The sequence below is a fragment of the Lithobates pipiens genome, unplaced genomic scaffold (assembly GCF_037356315.1).
Source record: "Lithobates pipiens isolate NorthernLeopardFrog02 unplaced genomic scaffold, aLitPip1_a1.2 Scaffold_8, whole genome shotgun sequence".
Taxonomy (NCBI): Eukaryota; Metazoa; Chordata; class Amphibia; order Anura; family Ranidae; genus Lithobates; species Lithobates pipiens.
The window spans coordinates 585,861,765-585,886,633 of record NW_027507903.1 but is presented as its reverse complement, the minus strand read 5'-3'; the positions used below and the strand labels follow the sequence as shown (position 1 = coordinate 585,886,633).

General features: G+C 46.8%; 1 protein-coding gene across 1 annotated transcript in view; it reads left to right on the top strand.

Moving 5' to 3' along the window:
• The first annotated feature begins 3,923 nt into the window (after positions 1–3,923).
• RNASEH2A (ribonuclease H2 subunit A) overlaps positions 3,924–24,869 on the top strand; it is a 40,829-nt gene continuing 19,883 nt past the window's right edge. The window contains exons 1-3 of the mRNA XM_077470392.1: positions 3,924–4,102; positions 8,359–8,430; positions 12,667–12,793. Of these exons, the coding sequence (XP_077326518.1) occupies positions 3,976–4,102; positions 8,359–8,430; positions 12,667–12,793 (326 nt within the window). The 5' untranslated portion in view covers positions 3,924–3,975. The remainder of the gene's footprint in view (positions 4,103–8,358; positions 8,431–12,666; positions 12,794–24,869) is intronic.

Genomic DNA, 24,869 nt, shown 5'->3' with positions numbered 1-24,869 from the left:
CTTAGGGCCATAGAATTGTCTTGCTTTCCCTCTGATGTTTGTGGTGACATCTCACATGTGTTGTGTAAGCTCTCTTTACATACATGTGCTCGCTTCACGTGTGCTTTTGCATTTAGGTGTGGCAGCGAGTGGTTTTCATTTTTCTTCAGTTTTTAGTTTTTTTTTTTTTTTTTTACTATGACAAGGGGGCTAACAGTTGTCTTTCAAGTCGCCCCCTGAAGTCAGACTGGAATGCGGCTTTGAAGTTGTGCGAGTTCAGATGAACGCAAAGCCGCCGTGCTCAGGGTGAACAAGGGCAACATTACAGCTGAAGCCGTCATTCATATGACTTCCTCCTCTGGGGGGCGCACTCTGTGATCGCTGTGTCCTTAGGCCATTTTATTCTCTAGGGTCCTTGCTAAAAATAAATATATAATGTTTGGGGGTCCTAAGTGATTTTGAAGGGGTTAAGCACTCATATATCAGTTGTAGAATGAGAGACTCCAGCTGCTCTGTCACCATTTTATTGTATGAGCTGTTCATGGTGATCTTCATCCACCTCGCATGTCACATCACCACACGCTGCCTCTCCCGCCATTATCAGCCTATAGCAGCGAGCCAACAAATGGGCGGGACTAAAGCGGCCAGTGTGACAGCCACTCAAAGCGTAGACTGGCCATTGTCCTTAGCCAATCCGCAGCTCGGAATGGATGACAGCGTGGTGGAACTATAGATATGTTTTAATTGTAATGTCCGACGACAGATTCTTCCATAGTGATAAATACGTGCTCTATTGTGCGTGGACCGCTGAGAGATCATGATCACCTGATATAACGGTTTACAATCTCTTCCTTGTCCTGTCATTGGCTGCCTGCTGCTCGCGTCAGCGATACCATAGCAACCTGCGTCTCTAATTACGGATTGGTCCCCAACCGGACCACACACTCTATACTGATTGGTTACTGTCAGTTGCATAAACTTACACAGTCATTCCCCGCCCCCTTCTGAAGCAACTTTGACCTAGATACATGTCTCGGTGCTGTCGTTTTATTGTCTGCTTCTTTTGCTATGGCAACACAAGTGACAATGATATAAAGCTGTATAATGTAAATACACACATAAAGTAATGTATTGTGAATGCAAATAAAACATTTTTTTTGTTGATTTTATATTGCTGCATTTATATTAGGCTGTAATTTGTTTATGGGAAGATCTGTATGAGGCTTATTTAACACATCACAAAACACATGTTGCTGCATTGCGTACATGTACAGAAACAAAATTAAATAATATAATACACATAGAAAATAAAAAAAGAAAGAAAAATGTAAAAGCTAGGTGTGAGAAAATGCATCCGACACGGCGACACATGATATGCAGGGCAAAAAATAAAATAAATAAAAATAAAGCACGTTCTACATTTTTGGGCTCATTAACAGTAGCAGGTGAGTGGTGGTAAAACCTGGCAGTTGAGACATGTTTTTACCATCTCCCCAACCGCTTCTCCTTCCATGCCATGGCAGGGATTTTATACTCCTTGTCCCTTTCATTGAGCTCAGTGTCCACCAGTGCAACCCATTGAAGTGGATGGGGCCACTCTGCCTCCCTCCATCCCCTTTCCATCTCTTTCTCTCTCCCTCCCTCTTTCTTTCCTTCCCTCTTTCCTTCTCTTTCCCTCCATCACACTTTCTATCTCTCTCCCTCCATCTTTCTTTCTTTCTCCCTCCAGCCCCCTTTTTCTTTCTCTCTCTCTATTCCCATCCCTCTTTCTCTCTCCCTTCATCCCTCTCTCTCTCTCCCTCCATCCCTCTTTCCTTCTCTTTTCCTTTCCTTCTCTCTCCCTCCATCCCTCTTTCTTTCTCTCTCCATCCCTCTTTCTTTCTCTCTCCATCCCTCTTTCTTTCTCTCTGTCTCAATCTCTCTTTCCTTATCTCTCCCTCCCATTTTCTCCTATTATTTCTTTCTCTCTCCCTCCACCTTTCTTTCTATCTGCCTCCCCCATCCCTCTTTCCTTCTCTCTACCCCCATCCCTCTTTCCTTCTCTCTCCCCCCATCCCTCTTTCTCTCTCCCTCATCCCTCTTTCTCTTTCTCTCTCCCCCATCCCTCTTTCTCTCTCCCTCCATCCCTCTTTATCTCTCCCTCCATCCCTCTCTCTCTCTCCCCCATCCATCCCTCTTTCTCTCTCCCTCCATCCCTCTCTCTCTCTCCCCCATCCCTCTTTCTCTCTCCCTCCATCCCCCTTTCTCTCTCCCTCCATCCCTCTTTATCTCTCCCCCCATCCCTCTTTCCTTCTCTTTTCCTTTCCTTCTCTCTCTCTCCATCCCTCTTTCTTTCTCTCTCCCTCCATCCCTATTTGCTTATCTCTTTCTCTCTTTCCTTATCTCTCCCTCCCATTTTCTCCTATTATTTCTTTCTCTCTCCCTCCACCTTTCTTTCTATCTGCCTCCCCCTATCCCTCCTTCTCTCTTCCCCCATCCCTCTTTCCTTCTCTCTCCCCCATCCCTCTTTCCTTCTCTCTCCCCCCATCCCTCTTTCCTTTTCTCTCCCCCATCCCTCTTTCCCCCCATCCCTCTCTTTCTCTCCCCCCATCCCTCTCTTTCTCTCCCTCCATCCCTCTTTCTCTCTCCCCCATCCCTCTTTCTCTCTCCCCCTCCCTCTTTCTCCCTCTCCCATCCCTCTCTCTCTCTCTCTCCCTCTATTCCTCTTTCTCTCTCCCCCCATCCCTCTTTCCTTCTCTCTCCCCCCATCCCTCTTTCCTTCTCTCTCCCCCATCCCTCTTTCATTCTCTCCCCCCCATCCCTCTTTCTCTCTCCCCCATTCCTCTTTCTCTCTCCCCCATCCCTCTTTCTCTCTCCCCCCATCCCTCTTTCTCTCTCCCCCGTCCCTCTTTCTTTCTCCCCCCATCCCTCTTTCTTTCTCCCCCCATCCGTCTTTCTCTCTCCCTCCATCCCTCTTTCTCCTATTATTTCTTTCTTTCTCCCTCCAGACTCTATTTTACCACACCTCCTATAGGCCACTCCCAATATTTAGCATCATGTAATTCTCGCCAAATTTTTCCGCCGCGGCACGCTTCACGTGGTGATTTTTTTTCATTCCAACTAGACCAAGCTTACAAATGAATGCCCCGCCCTAATTAAAATAATAGTCTGCCTACAGACAAAAAAAGTACCCCTAATTTATTTTTATTTTTTATACAGTTTGGGCCCCAGGAGGTAGATACAATATATTTCTTGCATGGGGGGACTGTGCAAAAATCATTGCAAACAACAGAATCTATCATGGTTTCTATTGCTATGTCTAGGGACAGAATTTCTTGGCTCATCCTGATTTTTTGATCACTTTTCAGTGAATTGAGTGAAGTTCACCCCAGGAGTTTTTCCCCAAATCTGCTTCATCTGCACACCATTAAAGCGCAACATCTATTAAATTTTCTTCCTTTTCTGTTTTAGCTTTGGATAGTAAGAAACTTCCTGTTTCTTGTCTAGGAAAAAAAAGCCTATGCTTATGACTTCATGCAAAGCTCTCACTCTCCTGAGTTTGCCAGGAAGGGAGGGGGGAGTCATAAGAGGGCCAATGAGAGCTGCAGAGCTGGAGGCGTGCCTCTGTGTAAATTCAGGAAGTGAACAGGCGGTGGATTCAGCTGCCCACAGTTAAAATAGTTGCAGCCAGACTCAGTGGAGGGAGATTTCTGCAGCATATTTGGCAAGTACAGAATCACAGTTTATATAAAATAATATGCAAAGTGGTTGGAGAGAAGTTTCAGAATGGAAAATATTTTTTTTATTACAAATTAACTGCAGTTGCTCCTTTAAATACTCCTCATCCTGACATCAGCTACATCTCACTTAAACCAGCACACTTCACACACCACACTGCAATGTGCTCTCTCTAGCTTCCTGTCAATAAAGCTTATTGACGCCGCCTGGTCAGGGCCGTGTTGACGTCACTCGTAGTTGGCGGGAAGCCTTGTTGTTGCCGGAAGTTGTGTTGTCAGCATGGAACTGGAGCGGTTCGAGCGGGACAATTCTAAGAACTGTGTGCTGGCCTCCCCGGTACCGGAGCTATGCACCCGGGAAGATTGCTGCCTGGGGATTGATGAAGCCGGGAGGGGCCCCGTCCTGGGTGAGATATTGCGGGAGATGCTCCGTACATGGTACCCGGGGTTCTGTACATGACATTACATTGTGATCAGGAGGTAGAGGAGACTAGTCATATGAAACATAACTATGTCACATTCCTATGCAGAGATATTCTGTCTTTGGTCTGTCCTATGAGAAAGAGGGACAACTTTAATCACAATGTCAGCTGAAGCGATCCTTTTATGGGGGGTCGCAAGGCACTTCAGCTCTGGAAGATTTTACCCCCCTTCACGACCGGGCTTTTTTTGCGATTAGGCGCTGCCTTACTTTAACTGACAATTGCGCGGTCATGCAGCGCTATACCCAAATAAAATGTATGTTCTTTCTTTCCCACAAAGCTTTCTTTTGGTGGTATTTGATCACCTCTGCATTTTTTACTTGCGCTATATGCAAAGAAAGAACAATTTTGAAAAAAAAATATATATTTTTTATTTTCTGCTATAAAACCTACCTAATAAAAAAAAATTTAGTTTCTTCTTGAATTTAGGGCAATGTGCATTCTACTACATATTTTTGGTTTAAAAAAAAAAAATCCCATTACGCTTACATTGATCGGTTTGTGCAAAATTTATCGTGACACTTGCGAACGTGCCTGAGCTCATCCTTAATCTGTGCTAAATAACGTGCACTGAAACTCTACTAATGACTAGGGATGGGCTTCGGCGTGTTTGCACACCTCACATGCAGAGCCCGCCAGGAAGTCGGCGCTGTGCTAATCACAGGCAGTGAGACATTTTCCAATCCTTGCAGCCGTGCATCGCGACAATATCTTGCTGCTTGGGATCAGCGCAGTGCCGACTTCCTGGCGGGCTCTGCATGTGGGGTGTGCGAACACATCGGGGCTCATTCTTTTTAGGCACGCACTTAACCCTTTGATCGCCCCTGTTAACCCCTTCCCTGTCAGTGTCAGTAGTAGGGATAAGCTCCGGCGTGTTCACACAGCCCATGTGCAGAGCCCCCCAGAAGAGGTTGTCCCGATGTGCGGCTGCAGAGGTCGGGAAATGTCTCACTGCCTGTGATTAGCGCAGCGCTTGCTTCCTGTCGGGTTCTGCACTTGGGCTGTGCGAACATGCCGGAGCCCATCCCTAGTTATTAGTACAGTTTCAGTGCATATTATTTAGCACTGATTAAGGATGAGCTCAGGCGTGTTCGCAAGTCCACAATAAATTTTTGCACAAACCAATATCCCGCAGCCTTCTGGGTCCTGTGACGTGTCCCAGAAGGTTGCGGGGGAGGAGAGAACTTTCGCTCTAATCACCATGGCAAAAGTGGTCCCTGGTACCTTTTTTTAAAACTAGGCTACAAAAGTGAGAGAGTGAGGGGAGAGGAGGAGGTTTAAAAGCGGAACACTCCCTTTAAAAACTCACTGATCGGATCATTCCTCGCATCAGAGTCACGGATCGGATCATTTTTCAGATCAGCAAATAATAATTTAACCACTAGAGATCCGCGCTATAGCCAAATGACGGCTAAAGCGCGGACCTCTTTTGCCGGGACCACCTCTATTGACGTCGTCCCGTGCATGAGCGGCTTGCGCGCCCCCTGAGGGGCGCACGCGGCGTGCTCTGTGCTCGGCGAGTCTGAGACTCGCCTGATCACGGATCCGAGCAAGGGGTCGATCCTGACCCCTTACCACGTGATCAGCTGTCAGCCAATGACAGCTGATCACGTGATACAACGGAGCCGGTGATCGGCTATTTTTCCTCCTCGCGCTGACAGCGCAAGGAGAAAAAAAAAGAGCCGATCACCGGCGGCCGTGATCGGGACATCAGTCCCGATCACGGCCAGCTTACCAGTGCCCACCTGCCCCCTGCCAGTGCCACCTCACGAATAAATAAGTGCCACCCAGCAGTGCCCATAGTGCCACCCATCAGTGCCCACAATCTGCCTCAACAACGGTGCTTCACCCCAGTGCCACATATCCGTGCCCATCAGTCCCACCTATCAGTGCCCCTTAGTGTCACCCATCCATGCCATCTTATCTGTGCCCATCTTTGCCCATCAGTGCCGCCTTATCTGTACCCATCAGTACTGCCTTATCTGTGCCACCTTATCTGTGCCTATTAGTGCCGCCTTAACTATGCCTATCAGTGCCCACCAGTGCAGCCTATCAGTTCCGCCTCATCAGCGCACTTCAATGAAGGAGAAAAATGACCTGTTTCAAAATTTTATAACAAACTATTAAACATGATTTTTTTTTTATTTTTTTTTTTATTTTGCATCTTTTTTGTTTAGCAAAAAATAAAACTCCCAGCTGTAATTAAATACCACCTAAAGAAAGCTCTATTTGTGGGAAAAAAATGATAAAAATTTCATTTGGGTACAGTGTTGTATGGCCGCGCAATTGTCATTCAAAGTGCGTCAGCGCTGAAAGCTGGAAATTGGTCTGGGCAGGAGGGGGGTTTAAGTGCCCAGTAAGCAAGTGGTTAATTTGCAAAAACCTGTGAAACTTATACCACCATATAGTCCCCACTGTAATATCCACAATTTCCCCCACTGTAATATTGGCTGGGCATGGCAGAGTATTGGCTGGGTATGGCAGGGTATGGAGGGATGGCTGCTTCCATCTCTGGATCTCTCCCCTCCACTGTACAGATTAGTACAGAGCGGGGAGAGAGGAACCGGCGTCATGACATGACGCAGTTTGTTATCGCTCCGTCGGAGTGATCGCAGTGTAAACAGCCTGGGTGTAGAAAGATGGCTGCCACTTCGGAGCTAGGCCAAAGCTGCAGCCTTTCCTAAGGCCGAGACCACGGATCGTGGCATGTGCTGATCCAAGCGGAGTGACCCGTTCGGATCACGGATCGGTGGCGATCCGTTGCACCCCCAACTGTGAGTAGGATCCCACATCAGAGCAGCTATGATTTTTTTCAATAACCAGCTGCTATCTGTGCCTAGGATAGGTGTCATTAGAGAACTTTTATATAAATGCAAGGTGTTTCCAAGGAAAACAAAAAAGAGAGAAAATCTGGAGTTTCGTTTTAAGGGCTCATTTACACCAGGAGCCACACTGAATGCAATAGAATACTGCCAACACACTCATTCTTGCAGGGTGGATTTGATTTAAATCACTAGTAAAAAGGCTTGATTTAAATCATAGTTTTTAAAGAGCAGCTGTCATCTCTGTCCCGCAGTGGCTCCTCCTCTGACCCGCTGTTGACTCACCGACAGTCCCATTCACTTTAATGGGACGGCTGGTGATGGGGCAGTGACACAACAAGGTGAGGGACGTGGCGGCAGCAGGTGAGTGGATGCCCACTAACATGCACTGCCATGATGGATGTGAAATGACAGGTGCTCTCTAAATATAAGCACTTATTCTTGCTGGTAGGTTGGCATCTTTAATATTTGCAAGCAAAATGAAGGTTTCCTATTTAGAATAATAAGATGTCGGGTTAGTAAAACAGCGATATCAGGACCAATTCAATCATACAGTTTGTAGTGTACATAGATTTGCAAAACAATAGGATAATGGAATATTCCTGAACTTTGTTTTATCTCATGGTTACTGTGAAATTGTGTGAATGCATCAATGCAGTGCATGTTATCTCAGCTTGCAGAGCTTGGATTCATTGAATGAGTTTACCAAAAATGTAAATATTGCAGAATAAACAGCCTCATGCTACATAACTAAGCTCAATTTCCTGCTGCATAAACTAAATTAGTGTTTCCTAAATAGAAAACTATCTTTAGAGTTTTACGCCAAAGCATTTTATTAAAATAAATTTGATAAAAAATCAATTTCAATCAAAAAAAAAAAAATTCCCCCTCTTTTTTTTTATTTTTACACTGTTTACTACTTTTTTTTTTTTTTTGTGGCGGCCCTTCCCAAGGCTGGATCGGCTCTGTGTGACTTCAGCCGACATCGGGTTTCAGGCCACTATTGGCTGAAGACGGATCACTGGAGTGCAGAAAAAAACGGCAAGCCTGTGATCCACAGGAGATATTCAGCCAAACAAGCTTTGGCTGTAATTCTCCCCTTATGTTCTGTTGTCTGTGGTGTGATGTTGCGAATTGCATTGCACCATGCTGCGCTCACAAATGAAAGGTACTGCATGCCATACCTGTGGTTATGTAAACAGGCCTAATGGGGAAGAAGGCTTTTTCCCTTTTCTTGCTTTGGGACTGCCCTGGACCGGGCTTCTCAGCAAATCCCAATGGACCCTAAAAGACCAGCAAATACTAGAGCAGATCTTTTACTTCCTGCACTATTGTGATTTTTATTTCCCTGTGTTGCAGGCCCCATGGTATATGGAATATGTTATTGTCCTGTATCCCGGAAGAAGGATTTGGAGGACCTGAAAGTTGCAGGTAAGACACCTATGTCTACGTTTTCAGTATCAAAGTAGAAAATTTGCGTATACCTCCCACTTATACGTAGGCAGGTCTCGTTTACTGCGACTTTTTTTGTGGGACAGCACTGGTTGGTGGTAGCTACTGAGATCTGTTCTCATAGCCATGCACCCACACACACCTGCAATTTGCAGTCTGTTTTTGCTTTTAACATGTACCAGAAACTTAACTTATAAACTGAGCTGTACCCAAACACACTTCTACCACTACTGCATCACAAGAAAATGTCAGTGACTTCTACAGTGTTACGTGAAACTGTTAGTAGTGTTTAGTTTTTGTGTTAGTATGCTGACTATAAAGCGGAGCAAAGCCCCTATACTAATCTGTCTCCTAGAAATCAGATTGGAAAAAAGTTTTTGAGAAAACTGATGTTCGATCCCAGCTTTACAGGCATGAAAACCAACAGTTTTTGCATCCTAGCAACAAGGCAAGACATGGGGATTGCCAACTGGGAATTTTTCAACTAGGATTTTAGGGAAGCCCAAATGGCCTACAGATGTGCCCGTCAAGTTAATGAACATTAAAGCTGTACATTGTAATACATACTTGGGGCCCCTTGACTGCCCTGGCTATTTTTTGGAAAAAAAAGTGCAGCTCTGTTTACTTTACAGCACGGATCCTGTTTGCCAGGGTGAATGCACTCCTGAACCAGCCAATAAAGATGGCCATAGCCGGACACCCGGTAAAAGATCTACTTCTTTATTCATTTCAGGTACTTGTATAGCGCTGTCAATTTACCCAGCTCTTTTTCATATACAGCATCTCACAAAAGTCAGTACACCCCTCACATTTTTGTAAATATTTTAATATAGCTTTTCATGTGACAACGCTGAAGAAATGAAACTTTGCTACAATGTAAAGTAGTGAGTGTACAGCTTGTATAACAGTGTCAATTTGCTGTCCCCTCAAATTAACTCAACACACAGCCATTAATGTCTAAACAGCTGGCAACAAAAGTGAGTACACCCCTCAAAGAAAATGTCCAAATTATGCCCAAACATCAATATTTTGTGTGACAACCATTATTTTCAAACACTGCCTTAACCCTCTTGGGCATGGAGTTAACCAGAGCTTCACAGGTTGCCACTGGAGTCCTCTTCCACTCCTCCATCATGACATCACAGAGCTGATGGATGTTAGAGACCTTGTGCTCCTCCACCTTCCGTTTGAGGAAGCCCCACAGATGCTCAATAGGGTTTAGGTCTGGAGACCTGTTTGGCCAGTCCATCACCTTTTACCCCTAGCTTCTTTAGCAAGGCAGTGGTCGTCTTGGAGGTGTGTTTGGGGTCATTTTGTTGGGATACTGCCCTGCGGCCAGTCTCCGAAGGGAGGGTATTATGGGCCCTCATTATGCCGCACTGATATGTGGCAATGATGGGCAGCACTGATAGCCAGCACTGACTGACATCACTAACCAGCACTGATTGCTGGCACTGGTGGGTACTGATTGCTGGCCTTGGGGGCATGTTATTGTGATCAGTGCCCTGATTACATGTCTAGATGTCCCCTGGGAGGAGATGCCGCTGATAGGCTCTTCTCGCCACACACTCTGTCAGTGTGTAGCGATGAGAGCTGATTGCCGACATCTCTGTGTTTACATGTGACCGGCTGTGATTGGACACCGCTGATCACGCGGTTAAAGGATTTGGGCCGGGATCGCCACGCTGTGCGCCCATTCTGGGATGACGTCATATGACGTTGTCTCAGAACAAGAGCCGCACCGCTACTCTGTCATTTCACAGTGGGCGGGTGGCAAGCGGTTAAGCAGTGACGGCAACCCTTTTTATTTTTTTATGTTTTTTGCCACTTTTGCTGGACAGCTTGGTCTGTTAAAGGAGGGTAGAAAAATAACTGACTTGCTTACTGGCTGGATCAATGAAAATAAAAGAAAAAAAAATGATTAAAAGAAAACAAATGCGGCCACCATAATTAAGGTTTGGCAAGCTTCAATGTAGTCATTTTAAATTTTAGGTTTAATACCGGTTTAAAGAATAAATGTTGTTTAAAAGCACCCCCCTTGGCCCATGTACACGTGAATGCAAATGTGCCTGTAAGTGAGCAGTGATTGTGCAACACATATTGGGTATCACTGCCATAATTATCAACATAATTATATGTTCCCCATTTCCAGTTATCTTCAAACTGATGAGATGTAGATGCATTTCAAGTGTCATCTATTGATAATTTTGGGTGTTGTAATGTCTTGCCGCTTTGCATTTTATATCTACTCAACACAATCTTTGTTTATTTTGTACAGGAATCTGAATTGTTTTGATGCATTAAATCAATTTTGAATGTGTTTTTTTATTTATTTATTTTTTCATATGGAAATACAAATAAAGATAAAGACAGAAGCAACACTGAATATTCCCCAGACACAGTTTTGTCTTATTAATTATAAAATTGATAAATTACAAATCCTGGTAAATCAACACCTCTCATCCTCCACCCCCCCCCCCCCCATTATATAACAGGACAATATTGTCCAAGCCTTACCTACTGCATGTGATATGTAGTGATCGCACCTGTCCTAAACATATGAGAGGCATTCCCAGTTACCTGAATGATGATTGAAAATAGGGCTGAGACAAATAATCAATTATAATCCCTAGTTGCGGCCCCACTCTAAATAATTTTATCTATTTTTAGATCCCATTCTAAACTAGGGGTGAAACAATTTAATCAATATAATCGATTATGAAAATTATCAACTACTTTCATAATCAATTGGTTGTCCTACATAAAGAATGCATTATTTAAATGTCTGCAAATACAGTGCAGCTCACATACAGCTCGGTACACTGTCCATACATGTCAAAAAGTGCCTGAGAACTTGTGAATTTGAATGAATAAGGAGTAATGCCTCATAGGACATGTAGTCTTGGGCAGGAGAAAGAAGCGATTTAAAGGTGACTCTAAAGGTTTTATTAAAAAAAAAGAATTCAACATTTACAATGGCTTTAAGGCCCCTTTCACACATGCGGATGGTATGTCCGTATTTCATCCATCCGTTTGCGGATCAAATACGGGCATACATTCATCCCTATGGGATAGCGGGTGTGTGCGGATAAACATCCGCAGACACCTGATATCGTCCGCCTCCGCTACTGTCCGATTCTGCAGACGGAGGAAAATCCTATTTTTCTATCCGTCTGCAGATCGGATGAACACGGGCAGACGGTCCGTGCTCATCCGATCCCCATAGAGGAGAGTGGAGAGCTGACAGGGCGGTCCCTGCACACTGTGCGGAGACCGCCCTGTCCGCAGCCGGGACAACGGAGCGATCCCTGCTGAGCGAGCGGATCATCACGGGGCGAATAATTACTGATCCGTCCCGTGTAAAAGGGGCCTAAGGGCTTTGTGAAGGGAAGAACATCTAAACCCAGAAAAGCTGGAGGCTGATAGACTGGAGGTAAAATAAGGCATTCAAATGAAAATAGTTTCTTCCCTTTTTTTTTTTTTTTTTTTTTTAAACTTTGCATATTCACTAAATGATACACCACACTTATTTTTTTTTTTTTGAGCTTTTCCTCCGAATAATCGATTTATCGAAACCATAATCAGCCAACGAATCGAATATGAATATAATTGTTAATTGCAGCGCTAGTTGCGAACATACAGTTTTCGCATTAAATGCTGATCATCTATGTTGGTGTTTTTTTTTTTTTTTTTAAAGTGGGATTCCACTCTTTTTTTATTTTTTTCTTACCTGTCTCACTGGTGGGCGAGTGCTACCTTCGATTGGCATCCACGTCCGGCGTTTATTTGACCCCCGGCGCGACGAATCTTTTCCTCAGGATGACTTATAAAAACCTGCTCTGGGGTTTTCCATTTTAACTGTGGGCGTCTGAAGCCCACAGGCATTTACTTCCTGGTATATGATGACGTCTGGCTCCCAGCATGCTCCGCTCCATCTTGCACATGCTCAGTGAGAGCAGTGACAAGGAAAGAAAAACTTTCATTGTCCCCCATGGATTCTTGGGAAATTTCCCAGGGACCATTGCGAGGACGATAGCCACGCCTACTCCCACGGGAGGACAACCCGGAAGTCCGCTTAAACATCAGAAATAAAAGGTAAGTAAATAATATTTTTTTTTTTCAGGGTTCGTTTAGGTAAGTATGCTATCTGTTGATTTTAATAACATGAACTTTCATTTTTAGGTACCAAACCACTTTAATTCTTTTTCCTTTCAGACTCCAAGACACTGAGCGAGGCTGAGAGAGAGCGGTTGTTCGAGAAACTTGATGGGTCTGCAGATTTTATTGGTTGGGCTGTTCACATATTGTCACCTAATGTTATCTCCACCAGCATGCAACAAAGGTAACGCCTCCTGAACATCCATGTGGCGTTAAATAACAGATCAAGCTTTGCACAAAAGACAAAATAAAGGGCACGCCAGCCTATGGCATTACCTTTTTACACCACTCATTGGTAAAATAAAACTAATATACTCGCAAACCAATGTAAAAAAAACAAGCACCTCAATTACAAAGCAAAACAGAAACACAGATCTGTTTTCTTCCTGTCACAGCTTCCCCCCATGGTTAGCACCCCCTAGAAGCACATTTAACCCTTTGGTCGACTCCTGATGTTAACCCCTTCCCTGCCAGTGCCATTTATACAGTGACTGTTTTTTTTTTTTTCCTCATAGCACTGATCACTTTATTGGTGTCACTGGTCCCCAAAAAGTGTCACTTATAGTCAGATTTGCATTTTTATAGCACTGATCAATGTAATATTGTCACTGGTCCCCAAAAAGTGTATTTTTTACATAGCACTGTAGATGAGGTTGAAAAAAAGACCATCGCATCCAACCTATGTGTGTGATTATATGTCAGTATTACATTGTATATCCCTGTATGTTATGGAAACGATCCATGCTCCCCGCTGAGACCACCACCTATGGAAGGGAATTCCATGTCCTTGCCGCTCTTACAGTAAAGAACCCTCTATGTAGTTTAAGGCTAAACCTCTTTTCTTCTATTGAGTGGCCACGAGTCTTATTAAACTCCCTTCCACGGAAAAATTACTATTGTGGGGTCATCGGTACAGTATTTGTACTGCTCTACTCCACTGTGTCTTTTGTGTTCTATCTTAACCGCCCTAATTGCACCCTTACATTTCTTGTTACATTCTTTGTAAAGTCTGAATGCTGATGATGATCCCTCAACCTTGTATTTTTTTAAGGCCTTCTCCTTTGCTTTTATATGCATTTTTACATTGGAGTTAAGCCATCCAGGACTTTTGTTCGCTCTTTTAAATGCCCTTATTTTAAATGCTCTTAAAGCATACCCATTTTTCCTCCATGTTCTTTGTTTATAAGATTTTATATCTTTTAGCAAGGTTCGTAGTTTGGGGAAGTTTGCTCTTTTGAAATTCAATGTCTTTGTATTCCCCTTTGTTTCCTATTTGTGTGATTTTTATACTGAAGCTAATTGACCTGTGATCGTTGTTTCCTAAATTGCCCCGTTTTCTCCACATCAGGACTGTATTGTTGGTAATCGGTAGGTCTATTACAGTCTCTGGGTTACAAACAAGATCGGGTCTGTAGGTTTGTTGTTAAGTTGAATCTGTATGTCAAAACAGGTAAATTTCTCTTTCGTTCACTGACTGACACAGCTCCATTTATTCTTGACCATAGGGTTGTTACATTACCTTCAGGAGAGGACTAGGCAGAACATGTTCAAAAACAGAACTTTCTAGTTATGCCCAAGGGGCGGTCCCTTCAGTAATAACCCCCCAGCCTGCTTCCTGCAGCTTCAGAGTTTTTCTGCCTAGTGAAGGAGATGGACCTAGGGACCCTGCGGGACCGTCGGCCCTGGGATTTTTTTTTTTCAGAAGTTTGCCCTTTGTGCAAGATTTGAGATCCTGTGATCTGCTATCAACAGCCGGCTGACAGGCTGACTACTCTTATCCTTGCAGTCTCACCAGCCTGGCCATTGCTGGGTTGGCCACGAAATGCCCCTCACGCTCCAGGGCGGGCCAGTGAGCGCAGCGCTCCGGGGCACACACATGACCGGGCTACTGATGTCTGAGTCACAGTGTGCCGTGGCCAGCAGCCGCCCCATACTTTTCGGAAGGGAGTCTGTGATGAAATGTCCCCAGCTCGTTCGGATAGTAAGTACAGCTCTCCCTACCTCGGTGGGCTTGAGCAGCTGGGCATTCCCTGGGAGGTTGATTCGGGGGTCCCTCTCCTCCCTCTCTTCTCTCCCTGTCGTCCCCCCCCCCCCCAGGGGGTCTGCACATGCTGAACGCCATAGTGCTGTTCTGCAGCCATTTTCTCTGTCTTTTTTCACTGTCCTCCTCTGTGTACAGTTTTGTCGGCCATGTTTGGTGTGACTCAGTGTAAAGCGTGGTCAGGAACCATTTTACTGTAGTTCAGTGGCCATTTTCCCTGTGATTATGTCCTTTATACTGGACACCCAGTGGCCATTTTGTTGTAGCCCAGCGCTGGTCCCTGAGTTCAGAACAGCGTGTTTTTTTTTTTTTTTTTGTTTTTTTTTTTCACTCAGAACACTTGGGAGCTGACACAGGACCCTCAGTCTGCAGCAGCTAGGAAGGTGGGACTGTGCACCTGTCACTGTCTTAAGTCCCCAACAGGTGGCAGACAGGGTGGGTCAGCATGGCTTCAGAAACTAGTGTTTCTTCCCCCAAACTCCCGGCAATTGCAACCGGCTCGTCTGCAAACAGTGCAGTGCCTTTGGACGCCTTGTCCGGCAGTCCTTGATACGTTCGTTGCCAGGATGGAGGCAGTGTGTGGGCGCAAAGGTGGTAAAAAGCAGACAGTGAGGATGAGTTCCCGTCCGGGTTCGCGCACGACAAAGCGCTAGTTGGAGCACTTATCACAGCTGTGCGTGATACCCTGAAGATTCAGGATACAGCAGATCCTTCTGCTGAGGTAGCGGTCCCTTTTGGGTCCCGTAAGCCAGCCCGTACAGCTAAGGTGTTTGTATCTGACTTATTTCGATAAGTTCATATAAAAGGAATGGGGAAGACCGCAACGGACCATTTCGGTCCCAAAAAGTATGGCGGTGCGTTACCCCTTTGAGGAGAGCCTTAAAAAATGGTCGGCGACCCCCCCCCCCTCCCAGTATCCAGGTTAAATAAAGTAACCACGATCCCAGTAGAGGAGACTCCTGCATTTAAGGACCCCAAGACAGGAAGGCCGAGAGTGGCCCGTTCCTTGTTTATGATTGTGGGGTCAGCAATGCGACCGGGACTGGCCCCAGGACTTGTGTCACAGACACTTACTGATTGGGCAAAACTTTTGCACTGCGAATAGGGGGAGCAACAGGCTTCTCCTGTCTGCGTGGAACTAGCAGACCAGTTAGTGAAAAGCCTTAAGTACGTTTGTGACCTGGCCCTGGATACCCTTCTTCTGTTATCCAGAGCTTCAATGTCAGCAGTGGTGCTAAGGCACCTGATCTGGCTAAAATGCTGGTCAGCGGACCAGGCATCTTAAAAAAAAAAAAAAAAAAAAAAAAAAAAAAAAAAGCCCTGACGGATCTACCCTTCCTTGGTGAGTGGCTCTTTGGAGCTCGTTGGATCACATCCTTAAGAATGCCACAGGCGGGAAGAGTACCTTACTTCCACAGACCAGGAAGACTAAGGAGCCACGCTGTAGGCAAGGGCCCTCATTTTTCGTTCATAAGTGGCTTTTTTGTCCGCCCGGAGCTTCGGCTAAACGTCCCCAGCCCAACAGGACGGCCTCTGAGGGACAAAAGCATCCCTGGAACCGCAAGCCTAATAAGCCTGCGAGCAAAAGTGCTACTGCATGAAGGGGTCGCCTTCGGGAATTTGCAGCCTGGTGGGCCTCTTGGCTGTCCGAACAATGGGTCTGCAAACCGATTTCCTCTGGCTACAAGATATAGTTCCTCTCTTGGCCACCAAACAGGTTCTTCCCCTCCAGCATACCTTTACTCCCAGCTTGACGGGAAGCCCTCATGGGGGCGGTAAGGGACCTGCTAAGTCGCAGGGTGACTGTGCCTGTTCTGGAGTTGGAAAAGTTCCAGGGGTTCTACTCCAATCTGTTTGTAGTCCCCATAAAGGAATGAGTACGTGCAATCTTGGCCCTAAAAGCTCTCAATTGCTTTGTAAAAGTACAGAGGTTCAGAATGGAATCAGTTCGCTCCGTAGTCACTGCACTCCATCAAGGGGACTCCCTGGCATCTTTGGACATCCAGGATGCGTACCTGCACATACCCATATGCCTCCGGCATCAGAGTTTTCTGCGATTAGCAGTTGGAGAAGCCTGCTACCAGTTTGTGGCTCTCCCTTTTGGCTTGGCATCAGCACCCCCGAGTCTTTACCAAGGTATTGGCTCCAATTTTGGCGTTGTTGCGACAACGCAAGATTGCGATTGTAGGTTACCTAGACAATCTCTTCCTGAGAGCATCTTCCACCTCAGAATTAAAGGAGGATGTGGCGCTCACCATGCAAACCCTGCAAGATTTTGGGTGGCTGTTGAACCTAAAAAAGTCAGTGCTTATACCAACTCAGCGTTTGGAGTACCTAGGCTTACTGCTGGACTCCAAGGAAGCGAGAGCGTTTCTCCCTTCAGACAAGCTGCAGACTCTCAGAGCCGGGGTGAAACTATTGCTGAGCCGCAGGTAGTTGTCGCTACGCTTCTGCATGTGAGTCCTGGGGCTCATGGTGGCCTCCGAGGAAGTGCCGTACGCCCGGTTTCATACCAGATTCTTGCAGAAGGAGATCTTGACGAAATGGGACAAAAATCCGTTATCCCTGGATCGGCAGATTCAGGTAAGCCAGTCAGTCAGGGACTCCCTGCCCTGGTGGCTGATGCCCCCGGCACTTCGGTCCAGGAAGTCGTTCCTACCTCTGCATTGGACAGTGATCACAACGGCTGCCAGCCTGACTGGCTGGGGTGGAGTACTGGTAGTACAGTCGAACCAATGCCTCTGGTCAGGGGAGGAATCCAAGTTGCCGATCACGTGCTCGAGCTACGAGCATTCAGGCTATGCCTCTCCACATGGTCGATGAGACTACGAGGACGTCCGATCAGGATCCAGTCAGACAACGATACGGCGGTGGCATATGCCAATCATCAAGGAGGAACAAGAAGCTCAGTTGCAGCACGGGAGGTCTCTCACATTGTTCAGTGGGCAGAGCGACATGTACCGGCCTTATCGGCCATTTACATCCTGGGAGTGGAAAACTGGCAGGCGGACTACCTAAGTCACCAGATGCTGGATCCAGGAGACTGTGTCTGCTACTGTGCCTGCAGTGGGGCACACCAGACGTGGATCTCCTGGCTTCCCGTCTCAATCGGAAGGTGCCAAGATTCGTATCCAGGACAAGAGATCCTTGGGCAGACGCGTCAAGTCACTGTGTCACTGAGCGCACGGAAATCTTCTCGGAAGATGTATCATCGTACTTGGAAGGCCTACATCTCTGTGTGTGGAGAAAGGATGGCGTCCGCACACCTATTCCGTTTCCAGGATCCTGCTGTTTCTGCAGCGGGGAATAGAACAGAAATTGGCTTTAAGCACCATTTAAAGGACAAATATCAGCCTTGGCTTTATTTTTTCAGCGACCCCTGGCGTCTCACTCTAGTGAGCACTTTTACTCTGGGGGTCAGACATGTAGTTCCTCTGGTGCATCCACCATTACCCCCGTGTTATCTGAACCTGGTGTTATCTGCACTTCAGAAACCGCCGTTTCAGAACATCAGAGAAATTCCATTTTCTATTTGGTGCATCTACCATCTGACCCATGAAAATGTCCTGCAAGACATCTAGGAACTGGCGAGCCTTAGATGATGGCTGGATAATTGAAATCCCCCATTATGACGACACTTTCCATCCTTGCTGCTAATCCAAATTGTGATAGATCTGTCTCCCCTTCCTCCCACAAGTTAGGGGCCTATAGCATACTCCAGTATTATTTTTCCCCTTAGCTTCATCCCTTTTGGAGCTCTACCCATAAGGATTCATCTGGGGTCAGATTTGTACGCTGCAATGTCGCAGTCCTGCTAAAAATTGATCGCCACCATTACTAGGTAAAAAAAAATCTATAAATCTATTCCATAGTTTGTATATGCTGTAACTTTTGCGCAATTAAAGTAACACAGTGCTGTGTCAGGTAGTGGGTAAAACCATCCGGAGCTGAAGTAGTAAATGTAATGCCCTTGCAGATTGGAGGCTTCTCTGTTCGAGACCCCCAACCCCCTCCCCAGCAGCTGTGAGATTTTCTAGGGACAAAAAAGTTGTCATCACTGATGGAACAGCACCATCTACTGGTAAAATAATTTATTGCAGTGCAGCGGTAGTTCACTTCCAATTAAAGCGGAGGTCCACCCTAAAATGGACCTCCGCTCATCGGAATCCCCCCTCCGGCGCCACAATCGGCACCTTTCAGGGGGGAGGGGGGTGGGGGGTGCAGTTACCTGGATAATCCAGGTAACTGCACCCACTTCCGGGCTAGCTCTCTGCGGAAAGGGTGTACGTTACGCCCCTTTCCGCAAGCGCCCGCCCCCTTCAGCAAGTGCCCCGCTGCCTGCTGGGAAACACACAGCTCCCAGAGGCAGCGGGGACCGTCCGGATTGCGCCGCGCGGCTCGCGCATGCGCAGTAGGGAACCGGGAAATGAAGCCGAAAGGCTCCATTTCCTGATTCCCATACCCAAGATGGCGACGGCAGGACCTGACAGACGAGCGAGCGATCGGCTTCGGGTGCCGACATCGCGGGCGCGCTGGACAGGTAAGTGTCACTATTTAAAAGTCAGCAGCTGCAGTATTTGTAGCTGCTGGCTTTAAAAAAAAAAAAAAAAAAAAAAACGCGGAGTCCCGGTGGACTCCCGCTTTAAACAGGGTGTGTGGGGTTTGGGGTGTTTAAAAGAAAAATAACTCCCAGCCCACTGGACAGATTTCTCCATCCACGCAAAAAAGGTGGATGGAGGAATACCCTGACTTCTGTCATATTATTCTGATTGATGACTGCAGCTGCTGACTGGGAGGCGCTTTTCAGAATGTTTGTTTCTTTAAAAGAAGTCTATCAAAAGGTGCCGAACTTGCCAAATTTTGATCAGTAAATAGCCAACTTTACTCTATGAACATGAAATATCCATATAGCACATGCACCTTGACAAACGCATAACGCCATGGAAGAGATTTACTAAAACTGGTGCACTCAGAATCTGGTGTAGCTCTGCATGGTAGCCAATCAGCTTCTCACTTCAGCTTGTTCAATCAAGCTTTGAAAGAAAAAAAAAAATGGAAGCTAATTGGCTACCGTGCACAGCTGCATCAGATTTTGCACTCTCCAATTTTTGTAAAACAACCCCCGTGTTTAACTTCTGTCCACGCTCTGGTTGTCCAGCAATCAGCACAGGAAGCTGCTGGCCACTGTCACCATGCAACTTGGTGTCGCTCCGCTCCCCTTATAGTAACATATTACATTGTAGTAAACCGTTGTATTTTAAGACAGTTTTCTCCAGTCATCTTCCAGGACGGCACACCTGAGATGACTGGTCCACCTGACAGGAAACACAATCAACAACAAGTTTAAAAGTCCCCACCCCTCCCTCAGACCCTCAGTTCTTGATTGTGTTTCCCACAGATGACAGCGAAACCAAGTTTCTCCTTTTATTTTTTTATGGAGAGGTCTGGGACCTCGCTTTTTCCTAGAGAGGATTATCCTTGTTTGTGGGGCTCAGCGGACAGGGTCTGCCTTTCTCCCTTGCAACCCCCAGAGACACCTGGGGGAAATAGTCCTCGCTTAAGGTCTCCTTTAGGAGCCCTGTTTGCAGCTTCGTGGGACAGGGGAGTTGTCCTAAACGTGCTGCTCCCCATTTGTGTTTGCCTACCTTGAGCGACTGTTCGTTGGTGGTAAGCTGCATTCCTCCAGTGCTGAACGCGGTGGCGTGCGTTCCAGCTCTACGGCGCAGGTCTGGAAGTCCGGATGCATCACTTCCGGCCATCGGATTTCTGGATGGAGGCTGGGAGGTCTGGACGCATTGGCGTGCGTTCCAACTGCACAGCGCAGGTCCGGAAGAGGCCGTACGTCACTTCCGGCCGACGGACCTCCTAAAGATGGCGCCGACCGGCGGGAATATTCAAACAGCAGAGGCTGCAGTGAAGCACCCCGGCTACTGTTTGTGAAAACGCCGTTTACCTTGCAGCACTTTCAAAGGCAAACAGGGGAACGCTCAGGACTGTGCCTTAACCCAGCGATTCTGCAGGGCAGCTAAAATCGTCATGGAACTGGAAGGTCCGTCTGAGCAGACAGCTATTGAGGTCGCCACAGGGGGTGAGTGATCAAGCTGTGTTTTGAGGGGCGGGGTACTCTGAGGTAGACTCCCCTTGGCCCTTTTAGACTTGAGTAGCTAATTGTTAAATTTCCTATTTTCCAGGGACTGAAGGCTCTGCCCAGGGGTCAGCCTGTAGGTCTATAGAAAAGGCTACTTCAAAGTCCAAACGCTGTGGTTATTGAATGCTAAATTAGCACAGGACCACAGCAAACCTTTCTGCGATAGGTATATCTTTAAACTCGCAGGCAGGGAGACCGCTCAGGTCGTGAAGGAAGGTAGGGCTTTACAGTCTGAAATGTTAGCCACCCTTCAATCTTTTCAAACTACTCTAGTGAAGAGCAGGATGAGAGTCCCTCTGAGAGAGAGATTCCTCACCCACAAGAAAATTTTTCCACATCCTATACGGAGAGCCAGGGCCAGGCCTCCCTATTGTCTGAGTGGAGGAAGGTCAGGTCCCAGAAGTTACTTCTGGGGAGGATTCGGACCAGGATAGCCAGGGGGAGGCAAAACATGGGGGTTTTTTGTTCCCAAGTGAGGATATGGAGGGTCTTTTAAAGGCCATTTACACCTCGGAGGATATCCAGGTCCCCTCTGCCCAAGTTTCAGCACAGGACAGGGTGTATAGGGGCCTAGGAAGGTTGCAGGCCAGAACCTTTCCCATCCACCAGTCTCTGAAGGAGATAGTCCTCAGAGAGTGGAAGGAACCTGAACGTAAGCTTCTCGGACTGTAAGCTTAAAAAAGAAGGTGTCCCTTTAAGTGTGAGGAGGAGGAAAGATTTTTTAAAAAACCCCTCGTTTGGATGCAGCCCTGGCACAGGTGTCCAAGAGGTCGGATTTATCCTTTGAAGATTCTGGAAATATCCAAGATCAGATGGATAAGAAATCTGAGACTTTACTAAAAGGGGCCTGGGAAGCGAATGCGGCAGCAATGGCGCCGGCCCTAGTTTCCGCCTGAGTAGCCAGAAATACAGACACCTGGCTTGACAAATCAATAGATCACGTCTCCCGGGGTGAGGAGACTAAAGATATTTTAGAATCACTGGAGGTAATCAGTCGAGCGGTAGCGTATGTGGCAGATGCAGCGGTGGAGACTGTTAGGACCACAGCTAAGACAGCAGCACTCTTAAACTCCGCCAGGAGGGCCCTATGGGTAAAGACCTGGGATGGAGATTTCACTTCCAAATCCCGTTTGTGTGGCATTCCCTTTGAGGGTTCCCTGTTGTTTGGGTCAGGCTTGGATCAGGTTTTGTCCCGATCTACTGAAAAGGGAAAGAAGTTCCCGGTAAAACCCAAGAGGGAAAGGGGTAAGAAATTTTTTCGAGGGCCCCACTCAAGGACTCATCATAAAGGGAAAGTTGAACAAAGGAAGAGGTGGAAAAGGAAAGGATAAGAGTACAATTCTTTTTTCCAGTTCCGGAACCTCTCAGAAAGAGGGTAAATGCGCCACCATAGGAGTGGGCGCAAGACTCAGCAACTTCCCTTCCCCATTGGAAAAGGATTACGCAGAGTCCATATATTTTAAATCTCTTAGAAGTAGGGTACAGACTGGAATTCCAAAGTCTTCCCCCACAGAATTTTCTAATTACCTTTCCTCCCAGGGACCCAGCCAGGGCAGCGGGTTTACTGGAAAATTTAAAGGAGCTGGCAGAGCAAGGAACCATTGCTCCAGTACCAGCCAGTCAATTAGCCCAGGGTTTTTACTCACACGTATTTGTGGTTCCAAAACCCTCAGGCAGATTTCGTTTAATAATAAATCTGAGAGCACTAAACCGTTACTTACTTCAGAAGAGATTCAGGGTGGAAAGTATTTACTCAGTAAGAAAACATCTTCAGGCAGGAGTTTTTATGGTCACTCTGGACCTGAATGACGCATATTTACATGTACCCTTTGCTCCCGAGTATCAGAGATACCTACGTTTCGCAGTCCATATACAGCAGAAAGTAGAACACTGGCAGTTCAGAGCTCTTCCCTTTGGGCTGGCGGCAAGCCCAAGGTTATTCACAAAAGTGATGGCCAAGGTCGTAGCATATCTACACCTACAGGGCATAAGGTTAATACCCTACCTAGACGACTTGCTGATCTACAGTGTGGATCAGAAGCAAGCAGTGATAGACAGAGACATTGTGTTAGAGGTTCTGGAAACCTTGGGCTGGTTGGTCAGCCGGGAGAAGTCCTTACTGACACCTTCTCAGTCCAAACTATACCTAGGCTACCTGTTAGATTCACAGGCACAGAGGGTGTTCTTACCAGCGGAAAAGGTAGGGAAGGTCCAGAATGCGGTTGTCACCCTTCTCGAAAGAAGAGAAGCCTCTCTGAGATATATAATGAGACTGCTGGGCCTCATGACGGCCTGCATACCGGCAGTAACCTGATTTGGTGAAAGGTCGCCCCTGGGCCCAGGTAAACCCATTAGTCTTGACCATGGACTCCAGCGCTTGGGGCTGGGGGGCTCATCTGGTAGACCAGTATGCCCAAGGGTCTTGGAACCACAGCCAAGCCAGGGAATCCTCCAATTTCAGGGAGCTCCTGGCTGTAGGCAAGGCCCTAGACTATTTCCAACAGTAGCTGCAGGACAGAGAGGTTCAGGTCCTCTCGGACAACCAGGTCACGGTGGCATACTTAAATCACCAGGGAGGAACAAGGTCTGGCAAACTGAGGGGGTTGGTTAGCGCAGCAAATCCTTGGGGAAGCAGAAAGGAAGGTCCTTTCACTGTCAGCGGTTCATATAAAAGGCTCACTCAATCTACAGGCAGATTTCTTAAGCAGACAGCCCATCCTTCAGGGGAATGGGGATTGAGCAAAGAAATCTTCTTCCTGGTTTGCAGACATTTCGGCAAGCCAGAATTAGATTTATTCGCTTCCCGAAGGAATGCGAAGGTCAGCAGATTTTTTCTCCCTTTACAAGGATCAAGAAGCAAAAGGGATAGACGCTCTTGTACAGGTGTGGAATTTCAGGCTGGCTTATGCCTTTCCCCCACTGGTACTCCTTCCCAGAGTCCTACAGAAGTTAACCTACTCAAGGACAGACCTGGTGCTAATAGCACCCTGGTGGCCCAAGAGGGTTTGGTTTCCCACCATTCAGAGTCTCTCGGTAGCTCCCCCGTTGCATCTGCCGGTGCAACGAGACCTGCTCAGTCAGGGTCCAGTCTTTCACCCCGACCCGGGACGTCTCTCTCTGACAGCATGGCTATTGAGAGGGAAATACTCCGTGACAGGGGCTGTTCGGAGAGAGTGATAGACACTCTTCTCCTCAGTAGGAAAGGCGTTACCAGAAAAATTTATGCAAAAGTCTGGAAAGTTTTCTCCCATTGGCTGCAGTCTAAGGAGGGGGTTCTCCAGATGATACCTACCATCCTAGACTTTCTTCAAGAGGGGGTGGACCAGGGTTTTTCAGTCAGCACCCTCAAAGTCCAGGTGGCAGCCCTGTCCGTGTTTTTTGATAGGAAGCTAGGACAGGAGCCGCTGATAAAAAGATTTTTGTTGGCCAGGGAAAGGGTAGTTCCAGTCAGGTCGGTCAGTTGCCCTCCATGGGACCTGTCCTTGGTATTAGATGCCCTAACAAGGGGGCCTTTTGAGCCAGTGGCTCAAATTTCTGTTAAACTTTTATCATTTTAAGTTGGCCTTCCTTCTGGCTATCACTACGTCCAGAAGGGTGGGTGATATACAGGCCCTTTCGATTAAAGAGCTGTTTTTTTGCGCATCCTAGAGGATAGGGTAATCCTCACTCAGGATCCTCTTTATTGGCCAAAGGTGGCTTCACTATTTCACAGGAAGCAGGAGATTATTCTCCCGTCTTTTTGCCAGAATCCCAAGAATAAGGAAGAGGAAAGGTTCCATTTCTTAGATGTCAGGCGTTGTCTCCTAGCCTATTTGGAAAGAGTGAAAGACTTTAGGAGATCCAGTCACTTATTGATCACCTTCTCAGGGAAGAGAAAGGGTCTACAAGCTTCTAAGACAACGATAGCTAGATGGGTTAGACAAACCATATCTATTGCTTATAGGCAGGCAGGTAAACCAGTACCAACCCGCCTTAAGGCGCATTCAACCAGATCCCTGGCGACCTCCTGGGCAGAGAGGGCAGGCGCCTCAATCGACCAGATCTGCAGAGCAGCAACATGGACGAGCCATA